Below are 18045 nucleotides of genomic sequence, written 5' to 3'. Positions count from 1 at the left end.
GGGCCGAATGGCCTACTCCTGCTCCTATCTTCTATGTTTCTATCTATTCTAATCCCATTTTCCAGCACTTGGCCCGTAGCCTTGTATGCTATGGCGTTTCAAGTGCTCATCTAAATGCTTTTTTAATGTTGTGAGGGTTCCTGCCTCCACCACCCTTTCAGGCAGTGCTACATTTTTTTTACTTTAGAAAACTCAAACAAATTGTGTCTGTTTTTACTAGCTGATGCTTGGAATTCCAGAGCAAGCTTTGAATGTGCTGCATATGGCTATCGAACCCATTCTGGCTAATGGAACAGTCTTGGACAGAGGGCGTGCAATGCTGCTGTTGGCAAAATGTCAAGTTGCTTCTGCAGCCTCTTGCCCTACTCAAGAAAAAGCTGAAGGTAAATATTTGAAGTGTTTTGACTTGCACTGTATACTTTTGCAAGAATTGCAGTAGTATTTATAAATTGTCATAAAGTAAGAATTTTCTCAGATCTTGCCAAGAATCCATTAGATCCAATTGTATATACATGTTCTTAATAAGATCTGTAATGAGCAGAAATTTCAAGAAGTTCCTCGGGCTATCACTTTAAAAATGGAAGATTTCTCATAGACAATTTTTTTTACACTCAGTAAATAGACCACTTAAACATTTGTTGGAAAAGCATATTTTTAAATCATACAGCACCTTACTTCGAACATGACCAGTAGGCTGTTTTTATCACATTCTAGTGTACTGTAAGTCAAATGTATTTCTTGCAAACATTGTATTTCCATTATCATAGCTGTAACATTGGACTTCTCTAACTTCCCTTAGTCTTGAACCCCCTGATATTTCACTCATGGCTGTGTGAGCCTTGATGATGTGTGCTGAAAGGTTATTTGGCCATGGTGGGAGGGGCGTCATCCTATCCTTGCATGCATATTTTCAGCCAGGGTTACTGAATAGTAATTAGGAGCAGAAGCTACAGCTCTTTCACCCGCTTCACATCTAATCCATGGGCTAATGAGACCAATTGTAGTGTTGCATTTGCTGCCTTAGTGGCGATCAGCTAATTCAAGGACCAGCGATCCAATCTGGGAGTTTGTGATCTGTGTGGGCTACCAAATAAATTACTATGCCATTTGGAAGCTCAATATTTGTTTATAAAACATTTTTTTTTTTAAGTAGCTGAAAATCCTCACTCCATTTAATGATTAACTTTTTTTGTGTAAAATTTTATATATGTAATAAATCTTCTGTTCTGTGCAAGACTTGTAGCTGTCGAATGTCAGTGAAGGGACTGGTTTGGTGTCTAAATACAAAAATTAGCCACAAAAGTAAAACTTTTGACATCTGGAAGACTGGGGCAGCTTTTGGGGCTCGAGGTCTGATCGCTTATCTCAATTTACAGATTTAAAGTATTCACATTTTATATGTCTCTAAATACACAATTCCACTGCCTCTTGACTATAACACATTGCTCGTTGCCTATGTAATTATCTCTGTAATATCTTTGTATTAAGTCAAATTGTCTTATCTCTTCCCAGCCCACCTCCAAAAGTCTTTGACTATAATATACTTTTTGAACGTCTTTGAACAGCTGGCTTCGAGAGGAGTTACATAGATTATACAGCACAGAAACAGCCCATTCGGCCCATCCAGTCCATGCTGGCATTTATGCTCCACTCAAGCCACCTCCCACCCTTCCTCATCTAACTTCAGCATAACCCTCTATTCCCTTCTTCCTCATGCTTTTCTAACTTCCCCTTAAATGCATCTATACTATTTGTATCAACTACTCCCTGTGGTAACAAGTTCCACATTCTTACCACTCTAGTTGATGTTTAAAATTCTGCCTTATACTTTCAACCTTTTGCTTTAAATTGCTTTTCTCTCTGGCATTAAGATGACACAAACATCAGAAAGTTTCTACTGCTTTTTGTATTATCAGTGAACTCTTTCAGAAAATGCATTTAATGGTATTTCCCCCTATCCCATGGGATTTTAAGCTCATGAAAGATCGCTGCGAACTGGAGATTTTCAGTGCAATACATGTACAGACTTGAGTTTCTTTCAGCTTTGGCTCATTAGTAAAACTCTTGCCTTTGTATCAGAAGACTATGGGTTCAAGCCCCACTCCAAAAACATGAGCGCATAATCTCGGCTTGTAATCCATTGCAATACCGAGGGAGTGCTGCACAGTCGGAGGTGCCATATTTCAGATGAGACTTTAAATCGAGGCACCGTCTGCCCTCTCAGGTGGACATAAAAGATGCCGTGGCATTATTCGAAAGGCAGGGGTATTTATCCCTCAACCAACATCGCTAAAACATATAATCTGATGATTTATTTCATTGATGTTTGTGGGACCTTGTTTTATGCAGATTGGTTGCTGTGTTTCCTTGAACTACAACAGTGACTATTCTTCAAAAGTACTTAATTGGCTGTGAAGTGCTTTGGGATGTCCTGAGGTCATGAAAGGCACTATATAAATGCACGTTTTTTTTCTCTTTCTTTGTGAAACTTCTGGCTGTATAAATTTAATTCTCTACTGCTCAGGAATCTAATAATCAAGAAGGTGACAAATTGAGTTTACAATAATCTCTTAATTTAAAGGAAAATATATTTTTATCTTTAAGATCTTGTAAATTGCAGGAAGTAAACTAATATTTTCTTTGTTTCTAATACTTAAAAAATTATTCTTTTGTGAGGATTACTAATATGTGCCCATATTATAATTAGTATGCTGATAATGGCCGTAGGACATCCCAGTACTTTCTGGTGACTGCCACATTTTCTAAAATCTAATTTTTTTTTTTGAAGCTTTCGAATCAGCACTTCAAAATCTGAATGAAGCCAAGATGTATTTTGAAAAAGCAGACTGCAGTGAGCGGATCAGAGAAGTCCTTTACTTACAGGCAAGGCTGTTCAACACTCTAGGCAAGACAAAAGAGAGAAATAAATGTGCCATGATGTTCCGTCAGCTACACCAGGAGCTGCCAACCTATGGAGTGCCTCTTCTTTCGTAGCACATGATGCATTTTAATGCAACAACTTAATATGAACGTACCCTTTTGCAGTAAAATCTTGATACAGAGCTTCATACAGCAGAAGCCAACTGATGAAGTATTATTGATTTGCCTTTGAAACTGAGAAAATAGCAAATTAGTTTTTAAATAAAGTAATGGAGTATTGACACCACTGCGTCAGCCAATGAGTTGCACGGTGTTAGCCAAGGAGTTGGAGGTGGGGCGGGACTTCCAGCAGGACTTGCAGCAAACCGAGCCTATTTTACAGCAAACGAGACTATTTACTAAGCAAACAGCAGAGTCTCTATGAACTACAGCAAACTGAATTTGTGACTGAAACTACAGCAGTCTCTTGATAAAAGCAAGATTATTTCTCCAGCAAAATGCAGTGAGTGGAGGATGGTTATAGAATACAAATTGATTATTTCTCCAGCAAAGTGATACAAATTATGTGCGGAAAATTAATCCCAGTCACGTAAGCAGTGTGGTCTCCAGGCGTGATTGACGGGGGGATTTACCAAATCATCTCCATTCTGGCCGGGACTTGTCACTATATGCAGCCACAAAGTAACTGGTCACAGGAACTAGATTACAGATTAAATGTAGACAACAATCATATCTTCCTTCTTTTCCTTTCAAGGTTAGCGGCCTGATGTGAAACTGTATATAGTTTTAAAAGATTATGGTCCTGACAGGATTTTTCGGTACCAGAATTAAGGGATTCCAATAGTCCACAAATGAAGATTAGTTGCTTTGTGACTATGGGCATCAGTTTTTGTTTTTTGTAAGGTACACTCCACTGCTTCTTGTAGATTAACCAATGGTTTAAGACTGAATTTTCATTATAAATGGGGAGTCATTTAATTACAGCAGAAGCATTCCAAACCTTTCAAACTATAAAACTTTCACTGTTCCAGAATTCACAATAAATGGACTCCATTGTAACGATGTGGTGTAACAGTATTGCAGTTTTACCAATCTATTGATATATTAAATTTGATACATGGGGTGTTTCATTGAAAACTCATTGTAAGTACAGGAAACTCTTTTTTATTTGGGACCGGTGTGGTGCCGGTTTATCAAAAAGTCCGGATTACAGAGAGGTATAGTTGAAAGGTACGAGAGCTCCGTACACAGCAACAAATCCAGGCTTCCCTGTTGCTTAGCAACAGGTGCAGGAACTCCAGCCACAGACCAAGCGTCCCTGTTGCTTAGCAACAAGTGCAGGAACCCCGTTACACAGCCACAGATCCAGGAACAGCCACTAATATGAAGTAAAACTTACCTGAACCTTCTCCTGAATTTTGCCGGTTAACAGAGATTTCCACTTATTTAGGTGCCGGTAAATCGAGAGTTTCCTGTACCTGCTACTCATAGGAAGTGCTGAGGAGTATTTTCAATGTTATAGCAGTCACGCTATGTGACACACAATAGCTGCTATTTTACAGTGTGCGAGAGAAAAATGAGCATATTCTGATTACACATCTGTTGCATCATTTGTTTTGTGCTCTATAAACTTTAGAAGTGCATTAAGCTGAAGGGGGAAGGGAGAGAGACCGGGGTCAGAAAGTGAATGTTCTATTTTCAAAAAATCTGATTTTGAAGCCAATTTGTTAACTCACCTATGTTTTGTTGACAGACAAGGTAATTGCTAATTATTGCTTGCATGTGTAAGAGAGGGAGAGTTTGCTACTTCATTTAATGTTTTTTTTCAAAAAAATCAGTTGAATTTTGAAATCAATTTTGAAATGAACTTTGGTTATTTCACCTGTGTTTTGTTGACAATTAGAGAATGTTAATACTAATAACATACCTGTGAGATAGCAATTCTAATTTCTAACATTTATGAGACAGATAGGGACAAGAGAGAAAAACACAAATAGAAAGGCAAATAGGCCGTTTCTTTCCTCATTATATATTAATTTGTTCCTATTGATGTTTTTTGAAATTTTCTCTTATTCCATCTTGGCTTTCCTTATCCCACTCTTAACCTTTTATTTTCTCATATTCTCACTGATCGAAAGCAAGAAAGATTTACATTTATATTGTGCTTTTCACAACCTCAAAATGTCCAAAATGCTTTACAGCCAACGAAGTACTTTTGAAATGTAGTTACTGTTGTAATGTAGGAAATGTTGTAATGTTAGTAAAATTCCCCAGCTTTTTTCATCCTATTTATGGTATATTTTTATAGTAAACTGACTGAAGAAAAGGATTTTTAAAAAGCCATCCGTTCACCTGCAACAGTAGTACCAAACATAAAAATGCAGGTAATCAAAATGAATTGCGTAGAAAATTGTAAACAAAAGTAGGATTCAAGGTTTATTTGCATAAGTCTTCATTCAGTTAGGTGGGAAGTGTAAATTGTTTCAAAGATGTTTGGACAGCTGGTATACTGTGGAGTACAATATTGCAGCGATGAGTAATTAGATATGTATATGCAAAATTTGTATTTTGAATGTTTATAGAAATTTTAAGTTATTTTTAAAAGAAATTAAAGGGGATGTGGGGTGGGGGGGGGGGGAAGAGTATGAAGGAGACATTCTAGAACACTCTGTTCATCTGAGTTTGAATCCACTAAAACTAATGAGATGAAACTCTCCTCTCTGAATATAAGTGCCACAGCTGAAATGATTTAGGTACTCCGCCTCATTCCTAGTTGGTGTAGGTGTGCAGAAGAAAACTGGGCATAAATTGGGATTAATCTGGCTATCTTTCTGAGAGGTGTGACCATGAGGAGTGCTGGTGAAGTTGAAATATTACACTTCTGCAGTAGGGGTTGCTGTTCTAATGTTGGGTTTGAGGCAATATAGAGTGTTTTATAATGCATCTAAACCATTTAACACTTGACATGGGCATAAATTTCTGAAACTGCAAAATGTTCGTTCATCTTTCGTATGGCAGCTTAAAAAGCAACATTAAATGTCGATGTCTAAGTTAATCAACTACTCTGGCCTCTGGTGGTACAGAGTGACTGGAAGCCATTTTTCCAGGGAATGATCTTAGCGACCAATGGTTCACAAGATGCCCTACGGTTTGGAAAGCCTCTCCATAGTCACAAGTTGGGCTATCCTTCATGTTGTATTTATGTAGCAAGTGGTTGCAGTGCCCATATCCAGTTCTGATGCGGTTTGCAATGACCCATATTTTATTTGGAATGGTGAAGCCAGGTGGTTAATCCGCGGAGTCCATGATTGGGTTCTGATTCTTGACTCTTGGTTTCCCACAATCTCTGCCACTTGTCTTTAGGTGAGAGTTGCGAGGTTTTAAGTGAAGGGATAATTACAGTCCTAGCCCTTTTGGGCTATTCCAGATCAGGCGTAGTCCCCAGATGTTCACCCTCAACTTAAGTTAGAGATAGCCGAATTCCATAAGACGCTTAAATGGGTCTAAAGGTTCAAGCTATCTCTCCCTAAAGGAAAGGAATAACTGAAGATATTACCGTCCTCCAGATAGTACTTTTAATAAGTTGAACGAGACTGTAACCTTCCGGATATTATGAGGGTCCGGAATACCCCCCAGAATTCTGCAACTCCATACAAAAGAGTGTACAGAATTTGGGTTCGCGAGTTTATACAGAATTACTTTGAGACAATTCTAAAAATATATAGTTTTATTTAAGAGCCGACATTCAGTTAACAGCTGTTGAATCAGTCGCAACATTAACAATTCAAAATACAGAGAGCTTACTTTTCTTATTTCTCAGAGATCCTTATTTTCAAATCTTAACTTCGTTACATTTCTTATTTCTTACTTATTTCTAAATCCAGAACATCCACCAAAATCAATCACTTTGACTTCCCGAGACTCATAATTAAAGACTTAGAGATACCTCTGAAGAGTTGAAAAACGCTTTGCCCATTCAGCAAGTTCTGCCTTTCTGTTGAAAAGGTCTATGTTTTATACTCTTTTGGCAGTGGTTTCTTTGATGTTCTCTGCTGATATCAGCTAATTGTCTTTATTGATACCTCTGAATGCTTTCTATCTTACTATCAATTCAACTATTGCATGCATAATTATTTCTCTACCTTTAGGTGTTCCAAAAACCATCATAAAAACAATGACAGCAATGGTTTCTGTTTGATGCCATTCTTATTGAAGATTCTTCATTCAATTCTTAATAATAATCAACTTTATTGTCATTGTTAGTGCACAAGTGCAGTACAACGAAATGTAGGCTTGCGGCTCCCGAGAGAGTACATTTAGATTAAGACATTTAAACATTCAACATACATTTGGCTTGTAATACATTAACATAAACATAACCATAATAAAGTGCATTGGCAGATGTGCAGGCTTTAGGGTTTATTTGTGGAGTTCAGTAGGATGACAGCCCTGGGAAAGAAGCTGTTCCTAAATCTGGTCGTACGGGTGCGAATGTATCTGTAGCGTCTCCCAGATGGCAGGAGGGCAAACAGACTGTGGCTGGGGTGGGTAGGGTCTTTGATGATGGTCCGTGACCTCCGTAAACAGCGTTTCTGGTATATGTGCTCTATGGTCGGTAGCCGGGTGCCGGTAATGCGTTGGGCAGTTTTGACTACCCGCTGCAGGGCTTTCCGGTCATAGTAGCTACAGCTGCCATACCATACTGTGATACAGTTCGTCAGGATGCTCTCTATTGTGCAGCAGTAAAAGTTAGAGAGGATCAGGGGTGACAGGTTACATCCCTTCAGCCTCCTTTAGGGAAATATAAGCACTGCTGGGCCTTCTTCACCAGAGAGGAGGTATTGAGGGACCAGGAGAGGTCTTCCGTGATGTGGACTCCGAGGAACTTAAAGCTGTCCACCCTTTCCACCACAGCCCCATTGATGTGGATGGGGGTGTGACTTCTGCCTTTAGACTTCCTGAAGTCCACAATGATTTCTTTGGTTTTCTTGATGTTAAGGGCCAGGTTGTTATCGGTGCACCACTTCACGAGATGCTGGACCTCCTCCCTGTAGGCTGACTCATCGTTGTTGGTGATCTGGCCTACTATCGTGGTATCATCCGCAAACTTGATGATGGTGTTGGAACCATGAACAGCCACACGGTCGTGGGTGAAGAGGGAGTAGAGGAGGGGGCTCAGCACACATCCTTGTGGGGCCCCCGTGTTCAGGGTCGGGGGGGGTGGGGGGAGGTGTGGTTACCTAATTTGACAGACTGGGGTCTGTTTGTTAGGTAGTCCAGGGTCCAGTTGCAGAGGGATATTGGCTTAACTGGTTTTTAGCAGACATTGTGTTTGTATTGAACTTGGAGCAGTAAGGAGAGTCACAATGTAATTGCTTGGTGTATCTATTGAAGTAATATCTTCAAAGTCTTGTTGGTATGGTTTTTACTATGTATATATTAAAGACACTTTGACCAGAGTGGTTCATGCATTTCTAGCTATCTCAATTGGTTGCATATTTAATCGTGTTTCCTGTCATCCAAGTTTAACATAAAAACTATTTGGCCAGCAGGTGTTTCTTTTACTTGATATGGCCTTTTCAAAGGCACATGCCTCTTTTAATGTTTGTGTTTCTGTTTTACGTGTTAGCCCTTAATACTTTAAACTGGGCATTCTCATTGTGTTCGTTACAAACCGTAGACCTTTCGGAAGCACCAATGGTTTGCTTCAATCTTTCATTGTTTTAGTATATTTAACTAATTCCCATTTGAAAGCTTATTTACAACTTTGCTATCAACTGATCTTTATCTCAGAAGCCTGTTCTCTGTTTACAGCCTATGTCTCTGAGGTTTTACAGCTTGTGTCTCTGAGGCTTTAGATTTTTAAACCCAGTATATCATGTATTAATAATATTAGAAATCAGTTCATGGTATCGTGTATTTCTCTGAATCATGGCTATTCCTTCACAGAAGAGTTTTGGCCGCTAACCATAAGGGGTTCCTGGATTTAAAATGGCATCTTGGGAGCGTCTTGAGATCTTCATTTAATAGGCAGATCTGAGTTCGCTCAGGACTGGTTGTATTCTCTGATTATTTCTGTTTCTTTTGTGAGAGGTGGTGACAAGATATGTGTGATGGCAGGGAGCCAGCCTGTTGGTGTTAGTTTCAGCACTCCTGTGATTGTCATACAAATCATGTTGACGTGCAACTGAACTATGTGCAGTTCCTGCCCATGCTGGTGCGCAATATTCAGCTACTGAGAAGGGGCCAGGTAGCTGGCTGCAGGGTGTGAGCATCTGCTCCCCAGCTGGTGCCAGCTAATTTGGGGATTAGGTTGATCCTAGTCTTTATCTTGGCTACATTTTTTGTCAGATGGTGACAGTATGTAGGACTACAATCCAGAACCACTCCAAGGTAATTTGGGAAGTCTTCGTGTCTGAGTTCATTACCATAGAAGGGAACACTCAAGTCCTTTTTTGTATGCTGATTGCTCAAATGAAATGCAGGTACGAGTGTTTTCTAAGGATTCGGACAAAGCCGCCACAGATTATAATAGCCTTCAAGTTTTCTGCAAATGTATGTTCCGCTTTAGAGTTTTTGTTTGGATGGCTATATCAAGGTCATCTGCTTAAACAAATTGCCTTGAAAATGTTCATTCAGCATCAGTGATGCCCCTTATCTTGGTCACAAAATGCACTATTTCAATCCACTTTATGCATATTTCTTGGCCTTTATTGAGATGAGGCATATTATTGATTTTTTAAAAATGAAACATTTTCGAATTCTATCAATCGGTCAGATTTGAGCATGCTGAGGTCCAATACAGCATGAGAAGGAGGAAGGAAAGTTTTGATTTTTTTGTTCAGAGATTTTAATAGAAAATGCTATGTAGGGTGTTCCTGTTGTTATGCAGCTCCAGTAACATCAATTAGAGGGAATTCCCATGTTGCTCCTGGAAATGTGACTTTTTGCCTCTGGGTGAGCTTGCTAAATTATGGGTACTTTTGTGGTGGGATTGCTGAAATTCACTTCATCTTGGTCTGGGCAGAATCTAGCCCAGAAGTGGAAGGGACAGTGTTCTAACTCATGACAATAGCGCTTTTTTTTTTCATTCGTAGAATGTGGGTGTCACTGGCAAGGCCAGCATTTATTACTCATCCTTAATTGCCCTCAAGAAGGTGGTGGTGAGCCGCCGCCTTAAACTGCTGCAGTCCGTGTGACGGTACTCACACAGTGCTATTAGGTAGGCAGTTCCAGCATTTTGACCCAGTGACGATGAAGGAATGGTGATAAGTTTCCAAGTCAGGATGGACTTGGAGGGTAACTTGGAGGTGGTGGTGTTCCCATGCGTTTGCTGCCCTTGTCCTTCTAGGTGGTAGAGGTCGCGGGTTTGGGAGGTGCTGGCGAAGAAGCCTTGGTGAGTTGCTGCAGTGCATCTTGTAGATGGTACACATTGCAGCCACGGTACGCCGGTGGTGGAGGGAGTGAATGTTTAAGGTGGTGGATGGGGTGTCACTCAAGCGGGCTGCTTTGTCTTGGATGGTGTCGAGCTTCTTGAGTGTTGTTGGAGCTGCACTCATCAAGGCAAGTGGAGAGTATTCCATCACACTCCTTACTTGTGCATGTAGATGGTAGAAAGGTCTTGGGGAGTCGGGAGGTGAGACACTCGTTGCAGAATACCTAGCCTCTGACCTGATCTTGTTGCCACAGTATTTATGTGGCTGGTCCAGTTAAGTTTCTGGTAACCCCCAGGCTGTTGATGGTGGGGGATTCGGTGATGGTAATGCCATTGAATGTCAAGGGGCGGTGTTTAGATACTCGCTTGTTGGGAGATAGTCATTGCCTGGCATTTCTGTGGCGCGAATGTTACCTGCCACTTATCAGCCCAAGCCTGAATGTCGTCCAGGTCTTGCTGCATGGGGGCATGGACTGCTTCATTATCTGAGGAGTTGTGAATGGCACTGAACACTGTGCAGTCATCAGCAAACATCCCCATTTCTGACTTTATGTTGGAGGGAAGGTCATTGATGAAGCAGCTGAAGATGGTTGGGCCGAGGACACTGCCCTGAGGAACTCCTGCAATGATCTCCTGGGGTTGTGATGATTGACATTCAATCACCACAACCATCTTCCTTTGTGCTAGGTATGACTCCAGCCAGTGGAGAGTTTTCCCCCCCCCGATTCCCATTGACTTCAGTTTTACTAGGGCTCCTTGATGCCACACTCGGTAAAATGCTGCCTTGATGTCAAGGGCAGTCACTCTCACCTCACCTCTGGAATTCAGCTCCTTTGTGCATGTTTCGACCAAGGCTGTAATAAGGTCGGGAGCAGAGTGGCCTTGGCGGAACCCAAACTGGGCATCAGTGTGCAGATTATTGGTACGTGCCGCTTGATAGCACTGCCAACAACAACACATTCCATCACTTTGTTGATGATTGAGAGTAGACTGATGGGGCGGTAATTGGCCGGATTAGATTTGTCCTGCTTTTTGTGGACAGGACATAACTGGGCAGTTTTCCACAATGTCGGATAGATGCCAGTGTTGTAGCTGTACTGGAACAGTTATAAGTGGGCTGCTTTGTCCTGGATGGTGTTGAGCTTCTTCAGTGTTGTTGGAGCTGTACTCATCCAGGCAAGTGGAGAGTATGCCATCACACTCCTGACTTGTACCTTGTAGATGGTGGAAAGGCTTTGGGGAATCAGGAGGTGAGTTACTCGCTGTAGAATACCCAGCCTCTGACCTCTTTTTTAGCCACAGTATTTATGTGGCTGGTCCAGTTAAGTTTCTGGCAATGGTGACCCCCAGAATGTTGATGATAATGCCATTGAATGTCAAGGGGAGATTGTTATTGCCTGGCACTTGTGTGGCATGGATGTTACTTGCCACTTATCAGCCCAAGCCTGAATGTTGTCCAGGTCTTGCTGCATGTGGACACGGACTACTCCTTTATCTGAGGCGTTGCGAATGGAACTCCACAATCATCAGCGAACATCCCCACTTCTGACCTTATGTTGGAGGGAAGGTCATTGATGAAGCAGCTGAAGATGGTTGGGCCTAGGACACTGCCCTGAGGAACTCTTGCAGTTATGTCCTGGGGCTGAGATGATTGACCTCCAACAACCACAACTATCTTACTTTATGTTTGGCATCACTTCAGCCAATGGAGAGTTTTCCTCCTGCTTCCCATTGACTTCAATTTTACTAGGGCTCCTTGATGCCACACTCGGTAAAATGCTGCCTTGATGTCAAGGGCAGTCGCTCTTGCCTGAACTCTGGAATTCAACTCTTTTTGTCCATGTTTGGACCAAGGCTGTAATGAGAACTGGAGCCAAGTGGTCCTGGCAGAACCCAAACTGAGCAACGGTGAGCTGGTTATTGGTGAATAAGTGCTGCTCGATAGCACTGTCGACGACTCTTATCAATTTGCTGATGATTGAGAGTAGGCTGCTGGTGTGGTAATTGGCCGGATTGGATTTGTCCTGCTTTTTGTGGACAGGACATACCTGGGCAATTTTCCACTCTGTCCGGTAGATGCCAGTGTTGTAGCTGTACTCGAAAGCTTGGCTAAAGGTGCGCCTAGTTCTGGAGCACAAGTGTTCAGCACTACAGCCGGGATGTTGTCGGGGACTATCGCCTTTGTTGCATCCAGTGCGCTCAGCCGCTTCTTGATATTATGTGGAGTGAATCAAATTGGCTGAAGACTGGCTTCTGTGATGGTGGGGACCTTGGGAGGAGGCTGAGATGGATCATCCACTTGGCACTTCTGGCTGAAGATAGTTGCAAACGCTTCAGTCTTGTCTTTTGCACTCACGGGCTGGGTTCGGCCATCATTGTGGATGGGGATTTTCATGGAGCCTCCTCCTCTGTTATTTGTTCAATTGTCCACTACCATTCACAACTGAATGTGGCAGGACTGCAGAGCTTTGACCTGATCCTTTGGTTGTGGGATCGCTTGGTGCATATTTTCTCTACCACTATAATATCACCCTCCAGTCACCTTTTTTGAGGCTGAAAAGCCCAAGATTCTGCAGTCTTGTTCTCTGATGGCACACATCAGTCTCCTGCTTCTTTGAAAAATGTATTCCACAACTAGGGTTGCCCACTCTTGCTGGACATATTCATCAATCAACTGGAGGTTTCATTCATTAATTCCTGGAAGTTTCTTCACACGGTCTCCAACCACCCAGTCAAACAGCCTTTTTTCCCCAGCTCCAATATTTTTATAACTAATGAGCAAAAGTGAGAAAGCTTTTTTTTTTAATGTCCTTTATGATTTTTCTCCCTAGTTGCTCACAGCAGTGTCCAGGAGATTGATATTTAATTCCTTGAGACTCCAGGACAATCTTGGAGGGTAGGCACAATAGACAAATAGAACACTTAAAAGTAGTAATATCATAGAACCTTACAGCACAGAAAGAGGCCATTCGTCTCATCGTGCCTGTACCAGCTCATTGAAAGAGTTATCCAATTGTCCCACTTTCCTATAGTCCTGCAAAGTTTCTTTTTTTTCAAGATTTAAGGTGATTGGCAGAAGCACCAAAGGCAGGACGTGAGGAAAAACTGTTTTACTGAGCGAGTGGTTAGGATCTGGAATGCAATGCCTGAAAGAGTGGTGGGGTCAGACTCTGTTTTCAAAACCTGAAGAAAAAAAGTTTGCAAGGCTATGGGGAAAGGGAGTGGGACTAGCTGAAGTGCTCATGCAGAGTGCCGGCAGGGGCTCGACGGGCCGAATGGCCTCTTTCCGTGCTGTAACCATTCTTTGCATCAATTTCCCTTTTGAAAGCTACTATTGAATCCGCTTCCACCCTTCTAATATCGTTTACTTGTGTAGTCTGCGTTTGGCAATTTTCGTTGTACGGTCTTGGAGTACTCTTAGTGGTAGCCCTCTCTGCATCTCTTCCTCCTCAGCGATTGCTGTAGTTCCTCCTTCCCTCTGCACTATTTCGTTTCCTGTGCGGCGTTGCCTCTCGCTGCCGATTGGTTAGTGCGAATGTCAATCAGCCGGGGGCGGGTTCCGAGCGGAGGCTGCAGCGCGAGAGCGGTTGTCCGTTTGACGGACTTTGCGCTCAAGCCCCGAGCCCTCTGCCACCAGCAGGCCGGACATGTTGCTGTAGTTTCGGGACGTGGAGTCAGAACAACTGTCATGAAGGTACTCGTCTGGTTTGATGTTTCAGGAGCCGCCGTCTGGCTGCGGTGGCTGGCGGTTCCTGCAGTAATGGAGCTGCCCCTCGATCCGGGACACTAATTACTGTCGCGGGCAACTGTGCGCAGATAATAATAGTTGGAAACACGGCGCGAAGGACTTGATGCAGTTTTGAAGCAGCTTTTCCCAGTTTGAGGGAAATCCAGCAGCATCTTCAGCCATCCTTTTATTGCTGAAAGTAGCGGAATAGGCGGAGAAAATGCGAGTGGGCGTTTATTGATGATGGTGGTTCTATTTTAATTTTGAAATTTTGCATTGAAGCACAAGTGTGAAAGTGAAGCGTATTTATTGTGTAATTACCGGGGACAGCAGCAGAGGGAGGGAGGGGTGTCTTTCCTGTCTGTGTTCGGCCTGGGTTTTCTCTCGGGTTTCTGATAGAGGCCGTGACTGTCGCGCAGGGAATTGTACAAATATAAAAAGCTTTCCAGCCGCAATTCCTGGGCATTTTGTCGTTCATTCTTACTGTCAAAGCCCAGGCTAGTTTTTGCCATGTTCGATGTCAGCGTAAGGATGATGGGGGGTGGGCGGCGTGGGTGAGGATGTTTGATTTTGGAATTTGTGTGGGTGCTCAATGATTTTTAATATTTTGGAGGAAATGTTTGAAAACCTTAATTATTTCATCGTTAAAAATGTCAGGGCAGAGTATGAATTGCACAAAATTTGAAAATGTTTTTCATAACCCCTTTGAACTGACACATTGTTATTCTGTGTTTTAATTCCATTTGTCGACTTTTAACCACCAAACTTCCTCTTTTCAATGAGAAGGACATGTTGGTCTGGGCTATTAATTTCCCCAGAGTCTCCATGGTTATCGACATAGGCCAATGTGCTCATCTTGAATGGTAGAGCTTTCCGGTGGAGTTTAATTTCTCTCCTCAACCCACTGACAAATCATCCCACTTAATGATTCTCCTAACGGGGAATGAATGGATCTAAGCACTGAATTGATTTTTCCAAGTGAACACTGAGGTTTTAACATTCTCATAAAATACTAGGTCCATACCATAATGTTCACAGCCATAAAGGAAAGTTCAATGTCTTAAAAAATAAAGTAGCAAATAGTTATATCATTATTCAAATATGCACAATTATTTGTAGCTATGAGTGCGGTGGAATCCACCCAACAATAACCATAGGTAGCCGTACTGTTTGTCCACTTAATAGTTACTACTGTTCACAAGTCGTTGAGAAAGGTGTTTCACTGATATAATAAGGTGACAGATAAATACAAATATTTATTATTAAAACTCCCCACAATGTAAACGGGTTGAATCCATAATACTGTAGTACAGCACTACAGGTATTGGAGAATTACTTCTACTTCAAGTGGTTTGTAAAGTAAGATCTCAGAAAATGTTGGTTTCTGTGCTACTGAGTTAAACTACCATTTGCATTTACTGTTTGGGACAGGTTGACACGGGATAGTTTATTTTTAAATCGTAAGGACAACAGGGCAATGTTTTGAGTGGAAGCTATATCGTGAAGTTCTCTGAGCTAATTAAAAACAAGTGAGCGCGGATTTCTGCAGAAACCCATATCTGATTTCTGTGGTAACTACGGGGTAGTGATGAGCAGTGTAACTCTTGTAAGATAATTATGACCATCCAGGCATTCACTTAAGAATGGAACATATTAAAGCTAAAATATATGGTTAAAAATGTCATTACTCAAACAGTTGTACTGCTATTTGCATGCATTATTAAACACAAGTGTGCGATTTCATGTTAGGCTTTAGAATCATAGAATGATACAGCACAGAAGGCGGCCACTGCCCACTTAATCCCATGGGCTTCAATTTTGCTAACCGGCCTATTATGTGTATTTTATCAAACCTCTTTTCAAAGTCTGTATACACACATCAACCGCACTACCTTCATCAACCCTTTCCGTTACTTCATTAAAGAACTCAATCAGGTTGGTCAAGCACGATTTGCCTTTAACAAATCCATGCTGCCTGTCATTTATTAACCCATATTTTCCCAAGTGACAACTAATTTTGTCCCAGATTTAATGTCTCAAGTTTCCCCACCACCGATGTTGGGTTGACTGACCTGTAGTTGCCGGGTTTATCCCTCCGTTTTTAAACCGAGGCACCGCCTGTTCTCTCAGACGGTCGTAAAAGATCCCATGACACTTTTTTGAAGAAGAGCAGGGGAGTTATCCCTGGTGTCCTGGCCAATATTTATTCCTTCAATCAACATCACTAAAACAGATTACCTAGTCATTATTGCAGTTTGTGGGAGCTTGCTGTGCACAAATTGGCTGCTGCGTTTCCTACATTACAACAGTGACTACACTTCAAGAGGTGCTTCATTGGCTGTAAGGTCCTTTGGGACGTCTGGTGGTCATGAAAGATGCTATATAAATGCAAATCTTGTTTCTTTCCTTTTTTGAACGGGATGTAATAGTTTTACAATTAAATGTTCTGTCCACAGTCCAGTGCTGTATTGTGGGACAGCAAATGTGTAAAAAAAAAAAAAAAAAAAACACTCCTGTCTTTTCTACCTGTTTAGAATTATTGTGAAGTCTCAGATAATGTACCATGTTGCTGGAGTCACTCGTGTTAGGGTTTGGCTAATTCATTCGAGAAGAGTTGGAATGTCAATATAACTTGCATTGTAACCAATTAATGTATATTATTTCGGATATATTGGGGGAAAACAAGAATCTGAGTCACTTTACACATTCTCAGTTAAAATGGTCATAAGAAACAAAAATGCAAAATAGCACTACAATTTTGCCAACATTTGAGAGTCTGGCATAGTTTGGGGATGTGGTGAAATCTCAGTGACTCGAGATTTTCTTTGTTCCATTCAATTTAAATGTAAGTTCTACTTTGAAGCCCCAATCCAGCTTGCTTCTGCTTCCCCACCCATGATTATGTCCTGATCTTACTTGCCATATTCTACTTCCCTGCAGATGCCTTTATGATCCAAAGAAGCACGTTACCTCAAAATTCCACAACAGTGAAGCTCTAAAAACCTAGATTTGTTACACCTCTGATAGAGTTTGAAAGAAGTTGGCAACTTTCTGCACATCCAGTCGGTACTGATGTAACAAATCTAGATTTTAGAGCTTTATTGCTATGGAACGGTGAGGTAGTGTATGCCACTGTGCATCAAAAAGGCATCTGCATGGGAGTAGATTATGGCAAGTGAGATTAAAACATGATTGTGGTTGGGGAAGCAAAAGTAAGCTGGAATGGTTGTTCCACTTAACTTCAATGGAACAAACAAAATATTGAGTCATTTGAGACATCACTGCATTCCCAAGCCACGCCAAACACAAAGTATGCTGCAACTTTTTTTTTCTTTTTATGCAGTGATTTATGACCATTTTAATTGAAAATGATTAAAATCACCCAGAATCCTGTATCCCCCCCATATCATATTCTAAATAAGATATATAAATAGATTGTCTATACATGTTATTGATTCACTGCCTTTATTTAAAATGTTAAAAGAAAAAACGCAAGTGTTTTCAATTAGTTACAAGCAACATCACTAGAATTTCAATGAAGCATAACAGTAGACAAGCAAAATTTTAGCACAGTCGCCTTATAGGTATGTTTTACTAAGATTTCAATTGTGTTTATAGTGGGCTTGAATTTTTTTTTTACATTGCATCCATTTGAACTGTGCAACACAACAATAAAATAAATGTTTTCCTTCCCAATTTGGCAGGCAAGTTTTGAGTTAGATAGCATTTGGATGAAGTAATGATGGGAGCAATTTGCGGTTATGAGTTAAGAGTACCATACAAGAAACATTATGCAAAATTAAAGCACTTTGTCTTGTGTTTTTTCCTATAATTGATTGTTACCAATATGCCAAATAAGCAGAGTGTCACAAATAGATTTAGATAATCACCTGCAGTGTTTTTTTGGGCACAAGCTAAAAATCATGAATGCAATCATAATGTGTTTATTAGAGCCCACTTGATGCAACAGACAATGGCCCAGATTTTGTGTTAAGAATAATGG

The 18045-nt window shown here is 41.2% G+C and overlaps 2 protein-coding genes across 5 annotated transcripts in view; both read left to right on the top strand.

Moving 5' to 3' along the window:
- Window positions 1–5168, top strand: part of anapc5 (anaphase promoting complex subunit 5) — a 45735-nt gene extending 40567 nt beyond the window's left edge. For both annotated transcript variants that reach the window (XM_085961598.1, XM_085961599.1), the window contains 2 exons: window positions 221–383; window positions 2789–5168. In XM_085961598.1, coding sequence (XP_085817724.1) covers window positions 221–383; window positions 2789–2994 — 369 coding nt within the window. In that variant the 3' untranslated portion in view covers window positions 2995–5168. The remainder of the gene's footprint in view (window positions 1–220; window positions 384–2788) is intronic.
- Window positions 5169–13837: 8669 nt separating this feature from the next.
- The window catches only part of LOC147104344 (calcium/calmodulin-dependent protein kinase kinase 2-like), a 108067-nt gene continuing 103859 nt past the window's right edge, over window positions 13838–18045 (top strand). For 2 of the 3 annotated variants that reach the window (XM_085961605.1, XM_085961603.1), the window contains exon 1: window positions 13838–14009. The gene's annotated coding sequence lies outside the window, so the exon portion shown is untranslated. The remainder of the gene's footprint in view (window positions 14010–18045) is intronic. The other variant, XM_085961604.1, reaches the window with a different exon arrangement.

The sequence above is a fragment of the Somniosus microcephalus genome, chromosome 19, assembly GCF_052327205.1.
Source record: "Somniosus microcephalus isolate GS21.2 chromosome 19, FLI_Smic_1.0, whole genome shotgun sequence".
Taxonomy (NCBI): Eukaryota; Metazoa; Chordata; class Chondrichthyes; order Squaliformes; family Somniosidae; genus Somniosus; species Somniosus microcephalus.
This window is presented reverse-complemented; position numbering and strand designations above follow the sequence as displayed.